We start from the raw sequence: 17,085 nt of genomic DNA, 5'->3' as shown, positions 1-17,085 counted from the left end.
TATACTGTATTATTCAAGGGGAGTAAAAAAGGTACAAAGGGAGAGAAATCAGTAGGAAAACTACTACAAAAACAACTCTGAGAATGGAACGGCACAGTAAACACAGGTTTCACAAGATCGATTAGGATGCTCAAGAAATTCGAGACTACCATCTGTTTCATTTAATCGTTTTGAACTAAAAAGAATTGTTTTTCCAAAATTCTCTGTACCTGGTAAAGAATTATATTGATAACCATGTTCTACACCAAGATGCAATACTTTACTAGCATCAGGTGATAAATGAGCCACAAAAGAGTACATTAAATTTTTTCCAGAGAATAGATGCCAATGAGCTTCAAGACAATCTATTGCACATCCATCTTTACATGCATATACTCTTCCATGAGTCATTCGTCGTAGTGTATAGTGACGTCCTTCAAAAAGTGAATTCCTTATCCTACCTGTATTTAATAATGTTCGTCTAGAATTTTCTTTTAAGTGTTCCACAGATTTAAAATCATTAGGGTTAAAAAGATCTTTAAAAGAAGAAATCCTATTATCGTTAAATCCTTTTTTACGTTCTTCAGCATCTTTTCTTAATCCCTGAAGAATAGCTTCCCTTCTCTCTTCCGTTTTTTCACCTACTTTGGTTTCAAGAGGTGGAGTTTGAAACACTATATTTCTTCTTTTCACTTCTTCTATTTTTTCTTCAATACTTGAAAGAAATCGATCAGAGGTTTTAAGTTTTTCTCTATCACCATTAAAGACATATATTGGTTCTGAATCAGAATTTTTTTCAAGTTTATATCCTATATTATTAAACAAAGTATCCTCTACAGAATCTGGTATTTGAACCAATACATTACGAATAAAATTATTCTCCCTTCGAACGACTCGAAATTTGGGATTATCAGGATCTAATAAGATATTTGCCAAAAGACGACGAAATACAAGGGAAATCGCCTTCTCAAGTGCTTCCGGAGGGCACTGTTCTACGATTGCATTAACTTCATTGTCACACATTAATACTAAATTGAGGGTAAAATACATCCATAATAAGAGAAAGGAAAAGAAGTAATAAAGAGAGAAGAGACAAAAGAATTCAAAAAAAAGAAGGTCAAAAAACAAAAGTAAGAATCCCACTAGAATCCAGAACTTCAAAAAGAAAAAGTAAAGAAAAAAGCACATACCATGAAATGTAGGAAAAAAACACCAGAACCAACAAGAACAACAACATCCAAGACACGCCCACGGCCACACAGACACACACACACGTTCAAACCAAGGGCAGCGCCACCCACCCCCAACCGAAAGGAAAAAAATAATGACGCAAGGTACCGCAGGGTTTTCCCGGGCCATTCCCTCGGAAACGGCGTCGGCAATTAAAGAAAAGAAAAAAAAATGAGGGAAACCCTTTTCCGCGGCGACGGCCCCGAAAAAAAAAAAAGGGAGGGGGTTCGGCGTTTTTCCAGGTCGGGCGTCCTCTTTCGCCGCCCTTCCTTATTTTCCGAAACGCCGGCAATTACGCAAGAAAAAAGATAGGAAATACCTTTTCAAAGATAATGTCTTTTTTTCATAAAAAAAAAAAGAACTTCTTTTTAATCCTTTTCCCAGATCCCCAGAATTCCGTCGAAAAAGAAAAAAACAGGAAGGGAAAAACTGGCAATTAAGAACGGATAAAAAGAAGGGCATGCCGCGACCCGGGATCGAACCAGGGACCTTCAGATCTTCAGTCTGACGCTCTCCCAACTGAGCTATCGCGGCTGCGAACGGGAGAAAAAGAATTATCATTTCTTTTAATATAGTTTAATAATAACGCTCCCTTTCCCTCTGAAAGGAGAAAAAAAAAAAAAAAAACGCAGTTGGCGTTCCGGGAAAACATTCCGATACCGGGAATCGAACCCGGATCTCCTGGGTGAAAGCCAGGTGTTCTAACCGTTATACCATATCGGAACTCGAATACCACAAAATAGTAGTATTATTTATTAGTTATAAAATAAAAAGACAATCTCACACGAAGTCCTGACCGTTATTGTTGAAAAGGTGAGAAAACAGAAGGGAAGACCGGGAATCGAACCCGGGTATTCAGAGCCACAATCTGATGTTCTGCCACTGAACTATCTTCCCACGTGGGGCGATCATATTAACTAATAAAATAAAGAAATTAGAAAAAATTTAATTATATACTAGTATTTTCCTTTTTAATATATATTATTTTTGAATCAATAGGATCGGCGATGATAGCGATGGTCGTCTAGTGGTTAGGACATTCGCCTCACACGCGAGAGATCGCGGGTTCGATCCCCGCCCGTCGTAGGGTTTTCCATGATGTAAATTCCCGATTTGGGGAGAATGTTGTTTTTTTCTTTTTTTTCGTTGGGCCCACCGTTCCTCGGCGCCCAAAGCCGGGGAAACAAAAAAAAAAAGCGATTTTTAATTTGATAAGTACTACGCCAGAAAAATAAAAAAAAACTCTCTTCTTCTGGGCGGATTGGTGGGGGGATCCCCTTTTATTTACCTAAAAATAAATTCGGAAAATGATGGTAGGGTTGGGGGGCCCGGGGGGCCTGCGTTATGTTTTATTTGGCGGTTTTTTCTTTCTTTCAGGGACCGAAACAAAAAGAGGGTGGGGAACCCTCATCGTGAATTTACTTTTCCACCACCTTGACGTTAGAGGATTTATGAACTCTGTATTTTGGCAAAAACGTAACTTATGATTTCTTACATGGTCAAAGTATTTTGAATTTGAATGACTTTTTTTTTGATATGGCTTTGTAAAACCTTTAAGCACTAAAAGATACCGTCCATATTATCAACTCAAAGAAAAAGGGCAAAGTATTGTTTATTTTTTTTTCGCCACTTTGGGAAAGCGAATCGCAACATATTTGATATCTGCTGTCTTTTACTCTATATGACCCATTCTCTTAGTTATTTTGTATCCTAATACAAATAGGAAGCTCTCTCAAGAAGAAAAAATAATAATAAAGTAAAAAAAAAATGAACGGTGATGTTGTCGGTTTTTTCAGACGTTCTACTCGCTGGAGACCCGATGTTATAAGACGTATTCTTGCAGATATAGAAAATTTGACAAACTCTTATAATTTAACATCTCGCATTACCACTTGGGGAGCTACACAACAGACTAAACTATGCATCTACGGTGGATTACCAATAACTATTGAGCCTAGAGAAGGTACTTTAGATGATAATAACTTAAAGCAAATACAACCAGGTTACCATGTATTACCTATGCAAATATGGGTAACACAACAGTACCCCATTGAACCACCATTAATATTTCTACTTAGTACAGAACAAGGTTGTAAAATATCTAGTAATCATAAACATGTAGATACCACCGGACGTTGCCATATACCAGAACTTGCAGCATGGGAACCAGGTATCTCCACACTTTGTGCTGTTATTGAAGAATTAGTATATTTACTCAAAAAAGAAGGTGTTTCTCCGCTTTGTATAGATTATGAGGCTCCTCTATCACCATCACAAGATTCATTGCTGGTACCACCAATATTACCACACGGGAAATTGCGCACGTCAACCCCTGAAAATTCTTTTACAGTAAGTGAAGAATCTGAAAACTGTGTAGTATGTTTTGGACCCAAAGATACTGTACTAGTTCCATGCGGTCATTACTGTTTATGTGGAGCATGTGCAACTAATGTACCTCACTGTCCTCTCTGTCGTGAATCTATTAAATTTCGTCAACGAATTTTCTCATAAAACTCAAAAAGATAACATCAAAAAAAAAAAAAAAGAAAAAAATAGATGTTTTAGCTTGTCTTATATTATTATATGTCCATCAAATGGAAGTAAATAATTACTTAGATCCCAATAATAATAATAATAATAATAATAATAATAATAATAATAATAATAATAATAATAATAAAATGGTAATGTCTCTAGCTCAATTGGTTTTATTTATTCCTCTTTATAAACACCTTATATATCTCTCAGATATAGCAAAACAAACACAAGAAGATTAAAGGAAGTGTTGCGTGCACCGTCTGTTGTGCACTGCGCTGCTATTGCTGTGTTGTGTCTACGGGTGCATTGCAACTGATGTTGTGCAGACGTTACCACAGAAAGGACAGGGTCCCTGGGATGCGTACACCGTTGCTGTTTCCGTTCCTGATCCTGGAGCTGCTCTTGAGGAGAAAAAAAGGGGGTTTAAACCCATTCGTTTTGCCGTTTCTGCCAAAGAAATTGATAGGGTGTTGTCGTACTGTAAACGGTTGAGAAATGATTCTTTGGCTGAAAATGAAGATGATGAAATATCTGGATTCAAACTTGAGATTGAGGAAAAATTATGCGTGATGAGTACCCGAATAACGCCGGAAAGGAGAAAGACACTTTTAAGAGAAGTCCTTCCTGCTGCTCTCAAGTTGCACAGTGAACGGCTCAGTGTTGAGCATGTGGAGGGAACGTTGAATTTATCTTTTAATGGAAGTCCTCCTTTCTTGACCGACTGCCCACATGCTTCAATTCCCAAGAAACATCTAAAAGGTATTTCCGATGCTGATTTTATGCTCTATGTCGGTGTTACAGAATCGTATAAACCTGTGCAAATCTGCTCTAAAAATACAAAGGGCCGCCCTACATCTGCTTTGATTAGATTCATCCCTAAAGAAATTGATGCAACAAGACATTTCATTCGCTATGCTGCACATGAGATTGCACATGCTCTTGGGTTTGAAATTGAAACGATGAAGAAGCATAATATTATTAAAGAGGAAAAAAGTGACAGGAAAACCGTTCGTTTGGTGACATCCAAGACTGTTCTTGAGAAGATGAAAGATCAGTATGGTTGCCTTAATGAGGATGAAATAAAGAAAGTGGCTTTTGAGAATGACTTACCTGAAGGGGCACCCCTGCACTGGGAGCGTCGCATTGCGAAGGATGAGTTGATGAGTAAGTATACCATTGATCTTGATGTTACTGGGGCGTACTACTCAACACTAACACTTGCAATATTTGACTCTATGCCATTCTACAGTGCCAATTTCAAAATGGCAGAATCGATGAGTTGGGGTAAGGATGCTGGCTGTAAGTTTCTTAAGGGTGAACTGACAGAGAAAGGGGCGATAATAACGAATCACACTGATATGTTCTGCACAGAACTCAAGGAGATTCTGCGGTGCACATCTACCCGATTTGCACTTGGGAGGTGCGCGAAGGGGATGACGTTGGAAGAGCGTCAAAATATCTTCCCAATGTATGCATACTTCAACGATCGAACATCTTCACACAGTGGCATTTATGACCTTACGGATGGTTATCCTTTTATTAAACCTATTTATACAACAGGTTGTGAAAGTGGTAATGAAACTCTGATGCCTGGTAGTATTGTGGGAAAGACATCACGATGTCTGAAGGGTGAGAAGCTGAAACTGAGAAAATCAAACCAATTTGGTTTGACTGTTGGTGACATTTGTGCAGAAGTGAAGTGTGGGGATAATGAAGTAATGGTGCGGTACAGGGATAGCGTCCAATGGCATAAATGCAGTGATGCTGGGAGGATTGATGTCGAGAATAGCTCGGTGTTCGATCTTGGAAGCATCTTGTGTCCCAAGTACTCTGAGGTGTGCACTGACGTGGGGAGCCCCACTAACTTCCCCATCGTGTACGATGAGGGTGAGGAAAAGAGAATAAAGGAAGACGAAGAGCAGGAAAAACGGGAAATGGAAGAAGAGCGAAAGAAAGCCAGTACCAATACGCCAGAGGACCAACAGAAGACTGAAGTGAAAGACACTCATTCAGATTCTGTGAAACAACGGAACGATGGCTCTGCCAAGGGAGTAGAGCCCACTGCCCCAGCAGTGGCAGAAACTCAGAGGAACGCAGATGGACAGAGTGTTCTTCCATCTGCGTCAGCAACAGATCCCACCACGGCACCTCAATTACCTCTTGGGGAGAAGGAGCACCAAGATCACAACGGCAACAGCAGTAACAACAACAGTGGAACTTCTTCAAAGAATGTAAACACTGCCAATGTTGCTGCAACTGTGAAGGGACCAAATGACACTCAGATGGGACAAGTGATGAATGAAGTGGGTGTCATTGCTGGTGGGGGTAATGACAGCAGCATTGCAGCCTCATACCAATTCCCTCTTTTGCTTCTTGTGTTTGCTATGGTGGCTGTGGCATCCCCATGAGTTCCATCTGTGCACACACACCCATACATACGTACCTGCAATAATAAACCATTTTTTTTCCTTTATAATGACCTTTTTTGACTGCACACCCATATCCGCATACAACGCAGTCAGCTGGTCGTTCTCTTTTTTACTTGTTTATTGTTTTTACTTGCTTCGCTGCGTTGCTCGTAGCATTGGAAAAGAAATTCTCGTAATTGTTCATCGTTTCCGGAGTTCATTTTACTTTGTGTGTTTGGGAAAAATAATTTATAAATCTTTTTTCTTCTTTCTTTCGGGTGTTCCACTTTTTGTTGATTGCACGCATGAATATAATGGTAGGACTGAACAGCAGTGAAGAGCTTACACACAAATATACTTGGGCTTTTTAAAAATACTTAATTATCTCTTTTTCATTGGGCTTACTTTGAGATGTGTGTGGGTGTGGGCAATTTCAAGAGGGTAAAGGAAAGAGATAGACATGGTGAGCTTTGCGTTTGTTAATGTAGTTATCCTATTTGCTGTTTTCGGTTTGTATGTGATTTGGTTAGATGTGTGTTGCGTCTTTGCTTTTTCTTTCTAACTTTATTTTTATTTTTTTAGGGGGTGTATAAAAAGAATGGCATTGATAGTGCATCAGGTGGTGTGGAGTTTGTCTTTTATCTGAGTCCTGGTTGGTGGTCCGTGTGGATCTTGTGGTTGCTATTTTTTCTTTTTTTTGAACTCTTTGGAGTCGTTTGGACTAGATTTCATGAATTGCCAAATAGCCAATTGGTGTCTTGATTTATTTATTTATTTATTTTTTCTTTGCATGCTGCGTAGTTGTGCTCTTTTTTTCCCCTGATGGGGTGTTGCTATGGGTTGGGTGGAATGGCTGGAATGGTTCGCACGTATTCTTCGGCATTTGGTCTTGTGAACCCTCTTTGTTTGGTATGAATGGGAATGGAAAAGGGAGGTGTAACAATATGAGATGAAAGGGCTGCCGTTTATGTGGGGGCATTCGCTGTGGCGTCATCTACGTTAATGTGCCAATGGGTCAGGAATTATGAAACTTGCCGGGTGAAGTATGGAGCACGCATTTCGTTACAGTTTGGAATCCGCGCATCTTCTGGGCAATCTAGCGCTCTTTTCTTCAGTTCTGGAATGCTCCGGAGGCCTGTTTTTTTTTTTTTTTTGAGAGACCGAAGCCCCACCAATCTGTTTATGCCCATTCAAGGAAAAGAAATCATCTTTTTTCGTTCTCATCTCTTTGACCTGGAAAAGCCTAAAGGCGGAGTGTTTCTCTTTCAAGCCCATGCGCGGTAGTTTCTTTACGAATCTGTTGCGTTTGTTGTTGGGCCTATGCGTTTTCCTAGTTCGATATTTCTTTGCGTTGCGCTGACTGATTCTGTGGTTTCTAGAACTTCGCGCTCTCGTTTCGCGGCGCCAGAAAGCCCATGCCAAGCAACGGCATCGCCGAGAAGGAGCGTTGGCGACGCAATTTTGCCTTTTTTCTTCTTCTTTCGCCCACGCGCAAACATCGCGCAGTACTGATTGGTTCGTTTAATGCCTTTGGAGGGCTCTGGATTTTTTGAATTGATACAAGGCGGCGCAGCCTCTTAGAAAAAGGAGCGAGTTCGCCCGACCCACAGCAGAAAAAGAAGGGCGAAAAGCCTTTTCTTTCAGGGACTTTTTTTTCCGAGCCCTTGATCAAAGGGAAAAGGTGTTTTTTTTCCCAAAGGTTACCCGCTAGGCGCCTAAAAAAAACAAAAAGAAAACATTCCCTCAATGCCAATATTTAAAAATTATTTAACACGTTATTTTCAAAAAATTAGTATTTAAAATAAGGCGCTACTGCAAGATAAAACGAATAATGAATAATGCCTGAAAACCTTTTCCGAAATTAAAAGGGAAAAGGAAGGAATAAAATGAGATCACAAAATTAAAAAAAAGGGTATGCCGCGACCCGGGATCGAACCAGGGACCTTCAGATCTTCAGTCTGACGCTCTCCCAACTGAGCTATCGCGGCCACGGAGGAAGGAAGAGAATTAGCTGTGTTTTTATTTATGCAAAAAAAAAAAAATCGAATATAGTAAATCATTTATTTTATTTAATTCTTTTATCGTTATTTTCTTTTTTCGCGTTCAAGACGTTGTGGCGCAATGGAAGCGCGTCGGATTCCGGATCCGAAGGTTGCGGGTTCGACCCCCGTCAGCGTTGTGTTTTCCTTTTTCTTGTTTTCTGATCTAAAAAATATAGAATTACAAATATTAATTATACACGTCTTTACCTCCCCTTTCGTTCGGGGGGCGTGTAGCTCAGTGGTAGAGCGCCCGTTTCGCATACGGGAGGCCTAGGGTTCAATCCCCTACTCGTCCACTTTTTCTTTTCCTCCTTCACCTCAAAAAACCCAAACGAATTGGTTTATTTTTTTCTTCTTTTTTGAGAAAAATGCTTCGCTACCCACCCGCCTGCTCGCGAAACTTGGCGGGCAAGAGAAAGAAGAAAAAGGAAGAGAACCACCTGCCGCCTTGCCCGGGGGACAGGAAAAAGAAAGAAAAGAAAACAGAAAATCCAAACAAAGAAACCAAAAAAAAAACATTGGTTTTTAAGCGGGGCCAATCCCACAAGAGGCGCAAACACACGCCAGAGCCTTCGCATCCCAAACGGGGTTGTGCGGGGCATTTTCCTCCAACAGCCGCGCCGCCGCCTCGTCAGACAAGGCCGCTTTCCTCAGTGCATCCGTCAGTGCCGGAATCGCCTTTGGCGAAGTGCGAAACCCGGCAGCGGCAAAGAGAGGGTGGCGGGTGGCATCCAGCGGTCGCGCCTGATACGGGGAAGTGAGAAGCCCACCTGCGGCAGCCCCCGATCCAACAAAATTCCCCACGCATCCGTTTTCTTCAACGGAGTTTTGGTGATGATGATTGAAAGGTTTCGTGTTAACTAATTGCGTGCTTTTCGATTTTGGAGAGGAATACTGTTCCAACATTTTGCAACTCAATCGAAGGGTATTTTGTATGGCTTTCAAATCCCCATCGCCATAGCAGTAAAACTTATTACTTCCACCCGAAACGGATGCCATTAAAGAACACCACGCCTTATTTAACTCGTATGAAAATTCTTCAAGAGTGTTGCACTCTTGATATTTAAGAGAATTTCCTTTTTTATTGCAATCTGTTTTTCCCTCAACCTTTTCAAAAGCGTAAACATCTGATAATTGACGATGTTCATCCGCTAATCGTTGAAGTTCTGCTTCAACTAAATCTCCACACATTGATAACCATGAACACCATGCATTAGCTGTAGGAAAGGATGACCGCAAAATATCCTGTAAAAGTTCTGGATGATACCGTAAGAGGAATGGTAGAGATCGTTGACGTCGCCTTCCTTTACCATATGCACGAAGGTGATTTAGATGTATAACTGCATCTCGAAACTCTGGGGAACGCACTGATGCTACATAAACTGCTTCTAACCATGCCTTATCCAAACGTCTAATATTAGGGATGCTATGTGGACAGAGTGAATCAAAATCATTAAGTAAAGAATAATTATTGATTTCACTATATTCCTTCTCAAAATTCTTTGTAGTAATTTTGCTTTTTGATTGAATATATTTTTCTTGAATATTTCTTAACTTTTCTCCATTTACTAAAGAGGACTGAAGTACTGAATTAAGAGAGTGACCACAAGGGAGCAAATCTGCACGGCGCATCACTTCTGTAGGAGTGAGGCTAAGAATAAAGGAGGTACCAAAATTTGTCTTGCACCGTAGCGTTTCTTGCTCTTGCTTTAAAGTACGCATCGCTTCTCTAACAAAAAAGAACGGAACAAACGCAACAGATCTAGCAAGGACAATTCCATGTGTCTTAAGGAACTCACTGTCCAACGCAATGGCCATTGACTTACTTCGGCTCGTCCAATAAAACCAATGTCACTGCGGAATCAAAGCGAATAAAGAAAATAAAATGAAAAAGGAGAAAAGAGAAAATCATATATATATATATATATATATCCAATGTACACAGAATCACCCCCAAAAGACACAAGAAAGATAAGAAAAAAAAAAGAGACACACACGCACAAACACCATATCTACAATCTCTTCTTTAAGTTATCCTTCTCTTATTATTGGCTAGTGGGGGGGGGGGGGGGTAAGGTAGGGGTTCCTGTTGAAAGAAATCATTGCTTCAACTTTTTTTCTTTATGTTTCCCCATCACTGTTTCTTGTTCCTGTTTTCGTCCTTAGACTTAATATTTTTTCTTTAACAACAAAAAAAAAAAGAATAAAAATAATAATAGAGATTCACCATGTCGATTTTCGCCGTTATTTTCCTATTTGCTCACCCCGTATATGTGCAGATGCATACATGTGTTATTGTAATCGGGGAATGGTCTTTAAATATCTCCTGACTTGCACGCACCTCTACAAGCACATCCGTGCAAAATACGGCATGTACTTTCGTCTACTCCCCTCGGAAAAAAAAGGTTCATACTGATGATGATGGTAATACCGATAGGGAGTTAACAGTAGTTTGATAATACCGCAAGGTGAAAGCAAGGCGGTAGTGAGATGGAGTATTTTTGAAGAATTATATATATATATACGAACACACATACGTACATACATAAAACAGAGAAGGGGGACAGGTGCCTCCTCCTTTTTCCACCTCGTTTTTTCTTTTAATTCATTGGATACTATGTATATAAATCCTTCATTCATTCCTCATCATTTCTTTCTTCCTTTCTTTTTGTTTAATATTAGAGAAAATGCATCTGATATTCTACTTTTTTTTCCATATTTTACCCTCTCTATTTTGCTGACGCCAAAGTTTCTACACAGCACACCCCTCTTTAATTCAGTACAGGTTTAAGAAAAAGAAGAGTCTGTATGTGTATAACCGTTCGTACTTTCTCCCCTTTCTTTAATTATTTATTTATTTCTTTTTAAAAAAGAACTATCTAACTTTTCCCCTTTTCTTTCATGGACAAAAGATATCCCCCTTTTTTAGTGACACAAAGGTGAAGCAAAGGGAAAGACACAGATTAGATGAACCTAAAAGAGTCAACGAAGGCATTCATATCCCGCTCGAACTTTTTCCAGAGTCCAGATGCCGATGACCATCGAATTAATGTTGTCTTTCCATTACGAACAAATATAAAAAGTTTTGTACACACTTCCATTCGTTGACCTGGAGCAATTTCATCCATACTTTGCGAGACAACTGTAAGACAACGTTCACCAGCAATGGTGGTTCTCCTAATTTCTTTGATATCACCTTCTGTTTTTTCTTTTATTTGTTCCTCCCATTCATCAAGTGAACTCATACACTCCGGATCGGTCTCAGGATAACCAATACGAATAGTAACAGTGGGTGGTTGTTCCTCATCCATTGTCTCAGCTATACCACAAGGTGCATATACAACTTGGTATCCACCAACACGACTTGTCACAAGGCGACCACCACGAACAACATCAACAAGATAGCCATGTTCTTCATTAACAAATGTACCACCCTTCTTTGGTTTTGGTTCTTCTGTTGAAGGAGTAATGGACTTTAGAATTACAACAAGTTCTTCTTCATTCAGGTAAGAAATAGATTTTTGAAGTGGTTTAACAACAAATACATATCCACTGTAAGTTAAAGTTTTCTGCTGCTGTGAACCATCAAAAGAAGAAACAATAAGGACTCCATCGATATTCTTTTCTTCTCGGGGTTTATAAGATGAGGTAGGTACTGTACCTTGAGCGTACAAACTTATCTCTTCCTTCTTTGTCATTGACGAAGTTGTAAAAGTAGCCAGAGCACCATTTTTACCAGGATAATCCCAAGACCAATTTGTATCAAGATCTATCTTAACTGTCCCTGTATGTAGCTCCACATGACCAATAGCAGTGGAAAGATTACCCAAAATTCGTACATTGCGGGCCATCTCCATAAACATAGACTTGTACTTTGGCATAACACTTGGAGAACACATGATCTGAAAATTGTACGCAATACAATTGCGTACTTCAAGAAGATTAAATACCACGATATCATAGAAAGGAGGAAGACTTTGTGAAAATTCAACTACATGACGAAAAGGACCTTCTTGAACAGGATTGTCTTTCGTTACCTTTGGTTCAATAGCTCCTCCAGTCATCATAAGTAGTTGATTCACCGTAGCATCCTTGCATCGATCCTTATATTCAGCTAAATCATCATTATCACCTCGAACATCCTCTACAGATAACAGAATTGTTGGAACGGCACCAATTTGTTGATGATCATCTTCAGTAACTAAATCCTCATTCCAAACAGTAAGAACTGCCACAAGTGGAAATGGAGAAAGATCCTCTCGAATTTCCCATCCTTTCGGGACTGCCATTGACAAACCAAGGTTTGTAAATTCCTTTCTCTCGTCTGTTGTACTCTTGTCATTAGATTTTCCTGCCAAAGTAGCAACTGTCTTTGTCTTCGCTACTGGTTCATCCATGCCAATCTCATTTAGTGCCTCAGTGAGTAGTTCATTTTCCTCCAGGGCTGAATCCAACGATTTTTTCTCCTTCTTTCCGACAGAATCTTTCTTAACACTTTCTGAAGTAATATTCTTTCCCTTTAATGTAGTTGATCCTTCTTTCAAAACTGCCTTCACAACGGGGGCAACAGCTGCACTTGTATTAAAGACGTCCTCATCATCATTGATAGGGCAGTGCTTAACTTTCGAAAAAAAGTAAACTCCAGCACCAAAAACAAGACCAGCAGCAGCAGCAGCTCCCACTGCAACAAAAAAAGAATTCTTGTGCGAGGACATCCTGTCAATGAGACTACTTCTACGTGTACACGAGTGAAAACTCTTCGGTATAGTTCCGCTCTTCTATTAATTTAAAAGGAAGAAAGAAACTAATCAGTCAAACCGTTATCCTTTCTCTCCAAACAAACAACTACGATGTTTTCGCACAGATCCCTACCTTTTTCCCCACTTCTCAGAAAAAGAAAAAAAAATTCAAACAAAAAAAATATCAAAAAATAAAGGCATAGATTGAACACACACACACAAGGTACCCCGGCGCACATCTCCTCTTTATGGGTCCCACATGAACCCATACAGGTAAAGACGTACACACGCAGTAACAAAAAAAAAAAAGAAAAAAAAAAGACAGAACAGGAAAAATGTAGAGAAAATCATCCTATTATTAAGCAGCAGCAACATCCATTCACTCTCACACATATTGCCTCTTTCTTTATTCTTATTCTTATTATTGTATTTTTCTTCACAATGCTAGTTGGCCTTCTCTGTTGCCGTCTCCCGTGTTGCCACAGGAGGAGTATCATCAACAGGGCCAGTCACGCTTACTTGAACACACGGCCCTCCAGCACCGGCTTCGGGATCGTTGGGCCCTCCCAGCACAGATAGTCCGTGATGCGGTCCCGCTGCGCCGCCACGTCGGGGATCTCCTCCCAGTCGAACAGCTCCGTGTCCTCCACCTCACGCACAATCTCGGGCATGCCCTTGCCGCGGAACACCCACATGCCCACAATGTCGTGCTTCTTCTCCTCGCCAATGATGAGCGCCACACCGAAGGCGTACTTGCGTGTGTGCTCCATGCGCTGGAACCACCCGCGGATGAGGTTCGCCGTCATGAACTGCATCTTGTTGTCCTCGTTGTACTTGTAGCGGCACCAGAAGGTCGTGTAGCCAGCGGGGTCGTAGTGCTGGAAGAAGTACGGCGCGGCGACGGTGCGTGTGTCCGTGTTGCTGTACTCACGCTTGAACGCATCCAGCACAAACGGGCTGGGTGGCAGCTCGTCCAGCGGGTTCGGCTTCTTCTCCTTCGGCGCCTCCTCCTCGTCGTCCCCGTTGCTGGCAGCGGCCTTCGGCTTCTTCTCCGCCTTCGCCGGCGCCGTGTCCTTCTTCTTCTCCTCCTTCACCGGCCCGAACGTCGCGCCCTGCGCCCGCAGCACCTCCACCGTCTTTGGCTGCTGCATCACCGTGTTGTACAGGCGGTACGCGTTCTTGTACTTCCGCGTCAGTGCCTCGCCCTCGGCACGGTTCAGGCGGTAGTGCCACTGCAGTGCAAACGCCACGGCAATGTCGGCAACCGTCATGCGCTCGCCCACGAGGAACGTGCGGGTCTCAAGCCACGTGTCCAGCCCCTGCAGCACCTCGTGCACGCGGTCCATCGCACCGGCGTCGAGCGGCTCGCCTCTGAAGACGTGGCGCAGGAACGGCACCACCGCCGCGTCCAGCTCCGTCGCCGCAAAGTCGAGCCACATGTCCACCTGGCTGCCCTCGAACGGCGTGCGGCCGTACAGGAAGCTGCTGCTCCGGTCCACGCGCGCAATGTGGCGCAGGATCGCGTTCGACTCGAAGATGTACCCGTCCTCTGTCTGCAGCACGGGGTAGCGGCCGCATGGGCTGCAGTTGCGGCAGTACTCCGCCGTCTCGTTCTCGCGTCCGTACTCGCACGGCTTCAGCGTCACGGGCACGTTGGCGAGGGCCGCAGCAACCAGGATCTTTTGCGTGCGGGCGTTCTCGGGGTTCACTGCAGACCACAGTGTTAGCGTCATTTTGTGTTAATTAGCGGTTTGATCTCGCACAGCAGAGGAAAACAATAATGAGAGGGATAGAGAGAGAGAGAAAAAAAAAAGAAAAGGAAAATGGAAAATATGGAAAACAAAGAATAGGCGGGCACAGAGAAAAAGAGTTCCCAGCAAAGAGAGAGCACCGCCGTTTCACCCAACAATGCAGGCACAGCACCACGGATGTCGCCAGTCACAAATGCCCGCAGCCTTGGTGGACACATGCCACACAACAACACCTCGTACCCCACCCACACAGCGGGTAGTGGGCACACAAAGAACTAGAAGCAGAACATCAAAATATCATGATTTCTCACTGAGTCCTGAGAAATTCAAAGAGTGGCCCAGAAAGAGTACTTGCGGTGAGATAGTATATAAAGACATCACCAGCAATATACACACAGTTGCTCTTCATAATTTAACTTTCATTCCAATAAAAAAAAGAATTATCAGTGGTTTCTTTTTGGAAAATGTTAAAGGGTCTATATAATTATCATGGTAATTCCAATTTTCCCTCGTCCGTAAGCAAACATCCCAAATAGGCGCCGTGGGACGAGGAGGTAGGGAGGGGAGTTCCTCTAAGAACAAAGATATATATATGAATTAATATTGGCCCCAAAGCACACTTGTTGTATCACCCCAGAAGCGACTACTGATGAAAATTATCAACTGTCGAATGAAATAAAGAATTCCGTGAGGCAAAGAAGAAAAAAAAAAACAAGCGATCAAGTAGACCGAAATATATATGTGAAGAAAAGGAAAATAAAGTTTAAAGATACTTAAATTACATTTTATGTATAAATCTCACGATGAAACCACCACAGCTGCAATAAGCAGGAGAAGTAGAAGGGTTCCAAAATATGAAGCTGCAACACTATTGTTAGCTCCCTCTAGAGCTGTATGTTTCTCGCAATCTCCCACCGCACATGTGGTATTTCCTGCTCCCGTGTGATCACTATCACTATTATAATCTGATGTCTCACTGAACTCATCACCAGGGTCATGTAAATCTCTTCCAATGATGTAATCTTCGAGAATTCCAGTATCTGCAGACTCATCATTTTTTATGCTGAGCTCACTCATTTGGGAAAGGTCGGTACACACCTCCGTGTAGTTGGGGCACAATATACTGCCGCCTGTGAACTCCGAGCCCTCCAACTTTTCAATTCTACCACCATCAGTACAATCATGCCATTTATCGCTGCCCTTGTACTGCACCCTAACTTTGCCACCCTCACACCTCACATTTGCACAAATATCACCAATGGGTAAGAAACCTTCAGATGAACTACTTTGTATCAGTCCATTCCCTTTCAGACACCGTGATGTATTCCCCAGAAGACTACCTGGCATTAACTCCAGATCACCGCCAAGGCAAGATGTAGCTTCAAGTGGCCGGATGATGGGACATCCATCTGTCAATTCACCGTACGAATGGGTCATAGTGGTGTTCCTGAAGTCACGATAATCCTCTGGAAAGTCCTGAGGGAAATTATTCGATGTGCACCTCCCAAGAGAAAAGCGATCAGATGTACACTGTAATGATACAAGGGGTTCAGTACAGAACATATTGGGATATTTGCTAATTTTCTCATGTATACATTTCAATCCAAGGAGCTCACAACCAGCATTCTTGCCCCAACTCATCGTCTCCGCCATGCTGAAATTAGCCCTATAAAATCTCATATCACTAAATACAGCAAGTGTAAGTGATGTATAGTACATACCAGAGGGTTCATCACTATACGTACTCATCAAATCGTCTTTCGCAATCCTCCGCTCCCAATGAGAGTTAAGGCGCAAGTCCTCGCTCTCCAAATACATACCAGTAGCACTATCACAGCCAAAATGTTCCTTCACTTTCGTAACTAGTGTCTCAGACCGCACCTCTGAAACTTTCACTCCACTCACTGTTCTGTGCATTACCATTTGAAGCTTGTCCATACGGCTGCGTTCAAAACCAAGGCCATGCGCAATCTCATGAGCAGTTATGCGAATGAAATGTCTCGTGTTGACAATGTCTTTCGGATAAAAACTTATAAAAGCAGATGTGGGACGCCTGTTCACATCCTCAGAACAAACAACCGCAGAAGTCATGAACCTGCTTAGTCCCACATAGAGTGCAAAATCAATATTTCCAATACCCTCTGTATGATGTTTATCTGGAATTACGGCATCTCCGCATTCAGGAGGAAAAGAGTGTGCGAACAACCGCGGAACCAACAATTTGCGCGACGATCGCTGGACACTAAGTCGATCAGTGTGCAACTTTACAGCCGCAGGGATAATACTCTTAACAAGGAGGTTCCCAATATCCTTGATAGACGGAAACTTTTCACAAAACCATTCATAATCCGCCTTTCTGGAAATCAGTCCCCCCCAAATTGGAGTCACACTATTCCCG

General features: G+C 41.9%; 7 protein-coding genes across 8 annotated transcripts; 2 read left to right on the top strand and 5 right to left on the bottom strand.

The window, feature by feature from the left end:
• Positions 1–63: 63 nt before the first annotated feature.
• On the bottom strand, positions 64–1,002 carry LSM04_005944 (PUB domain; the record flags this gene model as incomplete). The annotated part of the gene is made up of 1 exon (XM_067338638.1): positions 64–1,002. The coding sequence occupies one exon, from the start codon at positions 1,000–1,002 to the stop codon at positions 64–66; it is 939 nt and encodes a 312-aa protein (XP_067188715.1).
• Positions 1,003–2,976: 1,974 nt separating this feature from the next.
• LSM04_003578 (uncharacterized protein) lies at positions 2,977–3,720 on the top strand (the record flags this gene model as incomplete). The annotated part of the gene is made up of 1 exon (XM_067338637.1): positions 2,977–3,720. The coding sequence occupies one exon, from the start codon at positions 2,977–2,979 to the stop codon at positions 3,718–3,720; it is 744 nt and encodes a 247-aa protein (XP_067188662.1).
• A 170-nt stretch (positions 3,721–3,890) lies between these two features.
• Positions 3,891–6,155, top strand: LSM04_009404 (the record flags this gene model as incomplete). 2 transcript variants are annotated; one of them, XM_067338635.1, is made up of 2 exons in its annotated part: positions 3,891–3,914; positions 4,086–6,155. In XM_067338635.1, 2 exons carry the CDS (start codon positions 3,891–3,893, stop codon positions 6,153–6,155), a joined length of 2,094 nt encoding a protein of 697 aa, XP_067188793.1. The 2 variants fall into 2 exon arrangements, with proteins under 2 accessions (XP_067188793.1, XP_067188794.1); XM_067338636.1 differs by lacking the exon at positions 3,891–3,914 and having other exon boundaries at positions 5,682–6,155.
• Positions 6,156–8,722: 2,567 nt separating this feature from the next.
• LSM04_001866 (uncharacterized protein) lies at positions 8,723–10,015 on the bottom strand (the record flags this gene model as incomplete). Its single annotated transcript, XM_067338633.1, has 1 exon — positions 8,723–10,015. One exon carries the CDS (start codon positions 10,013–10,015, stop codon positions 8,723–8,725), a length of 1,293 nt encoding a protein of 430 aa, XP_067188636.1.
• A 1,145-nt stretch (positions 10,016–11,160) lies between these two features.
• On the bottom strand, positions 11,161–12,912 carry LSM04_008997 (uncharacterized protein; the record flags this gene model as incomplete). The annotated part of the gene is made up of 1 exon (XM_067338632.1): positions 11,161–12,912. The coding sequence occupies one exon, from the start codon at positions 12,910–12,912 to the stop codon at positions 11,161–11,163; it is 1,752 nt and encodes a 583-aa protein (XP_067188785.1).
• A 539-nt stretch (positions 12,913–13,451) lies between these two features.
• LSM04_004649 (Glutathione S-transferase) lies at positions 13,452–14,669 on the bottom strand (the record flags this gene model as incomplete). The annotated part of the gene is made up of 1 exon (XM_067338631.1): positions 13,452–14,669. One exon carries the CDS (start codon positions 14,667–14,669, stop codon positions 13,452–13,454), a length of 1,218 nt encoding a protein of 405 aa, XP_067188684.1.
• An 816-nt stretch (positions 14,670–15,485) lies between these two features.
• On the bottom strand, positions 15,486–15,764 carry LSM04_005033 (uncharacterized protein; the record flags this gene model as incomplete). Its single annotated transcript, XM_067338630.1, has 1 exon — positions 15,486–15,764. The coding sequence occupies one exon, from the start codon at positions 15,762–15,764 to the stop codon at positions 15,486–15,488; it is 279 nt and encodes a 92-aa protein (XP_067188695.1).
• Between the last annotated feature and the right edge of the window lie 1,321 nt (positions 15,765–17,085).

Source organism: Trypanosoma melophagium, assembly GCF_022059095.1.
Source record: "Trypanosoma melophagium isolate St. Kilda chromosome Unknown ctg35segment0, whole genome shotgun sequence".
Lineage (NCBI taxonomy): Eukaryota > Euglenozoa > Kinetoplastea > Trypanosomatida > Trypanosomatidae > Trypanosoma > Trypanosoma melophagium.
Note: the sequence above shows the minus strand (reverse complement) of the source record. Positions and strands in the feature narration are given on the sequence as shown.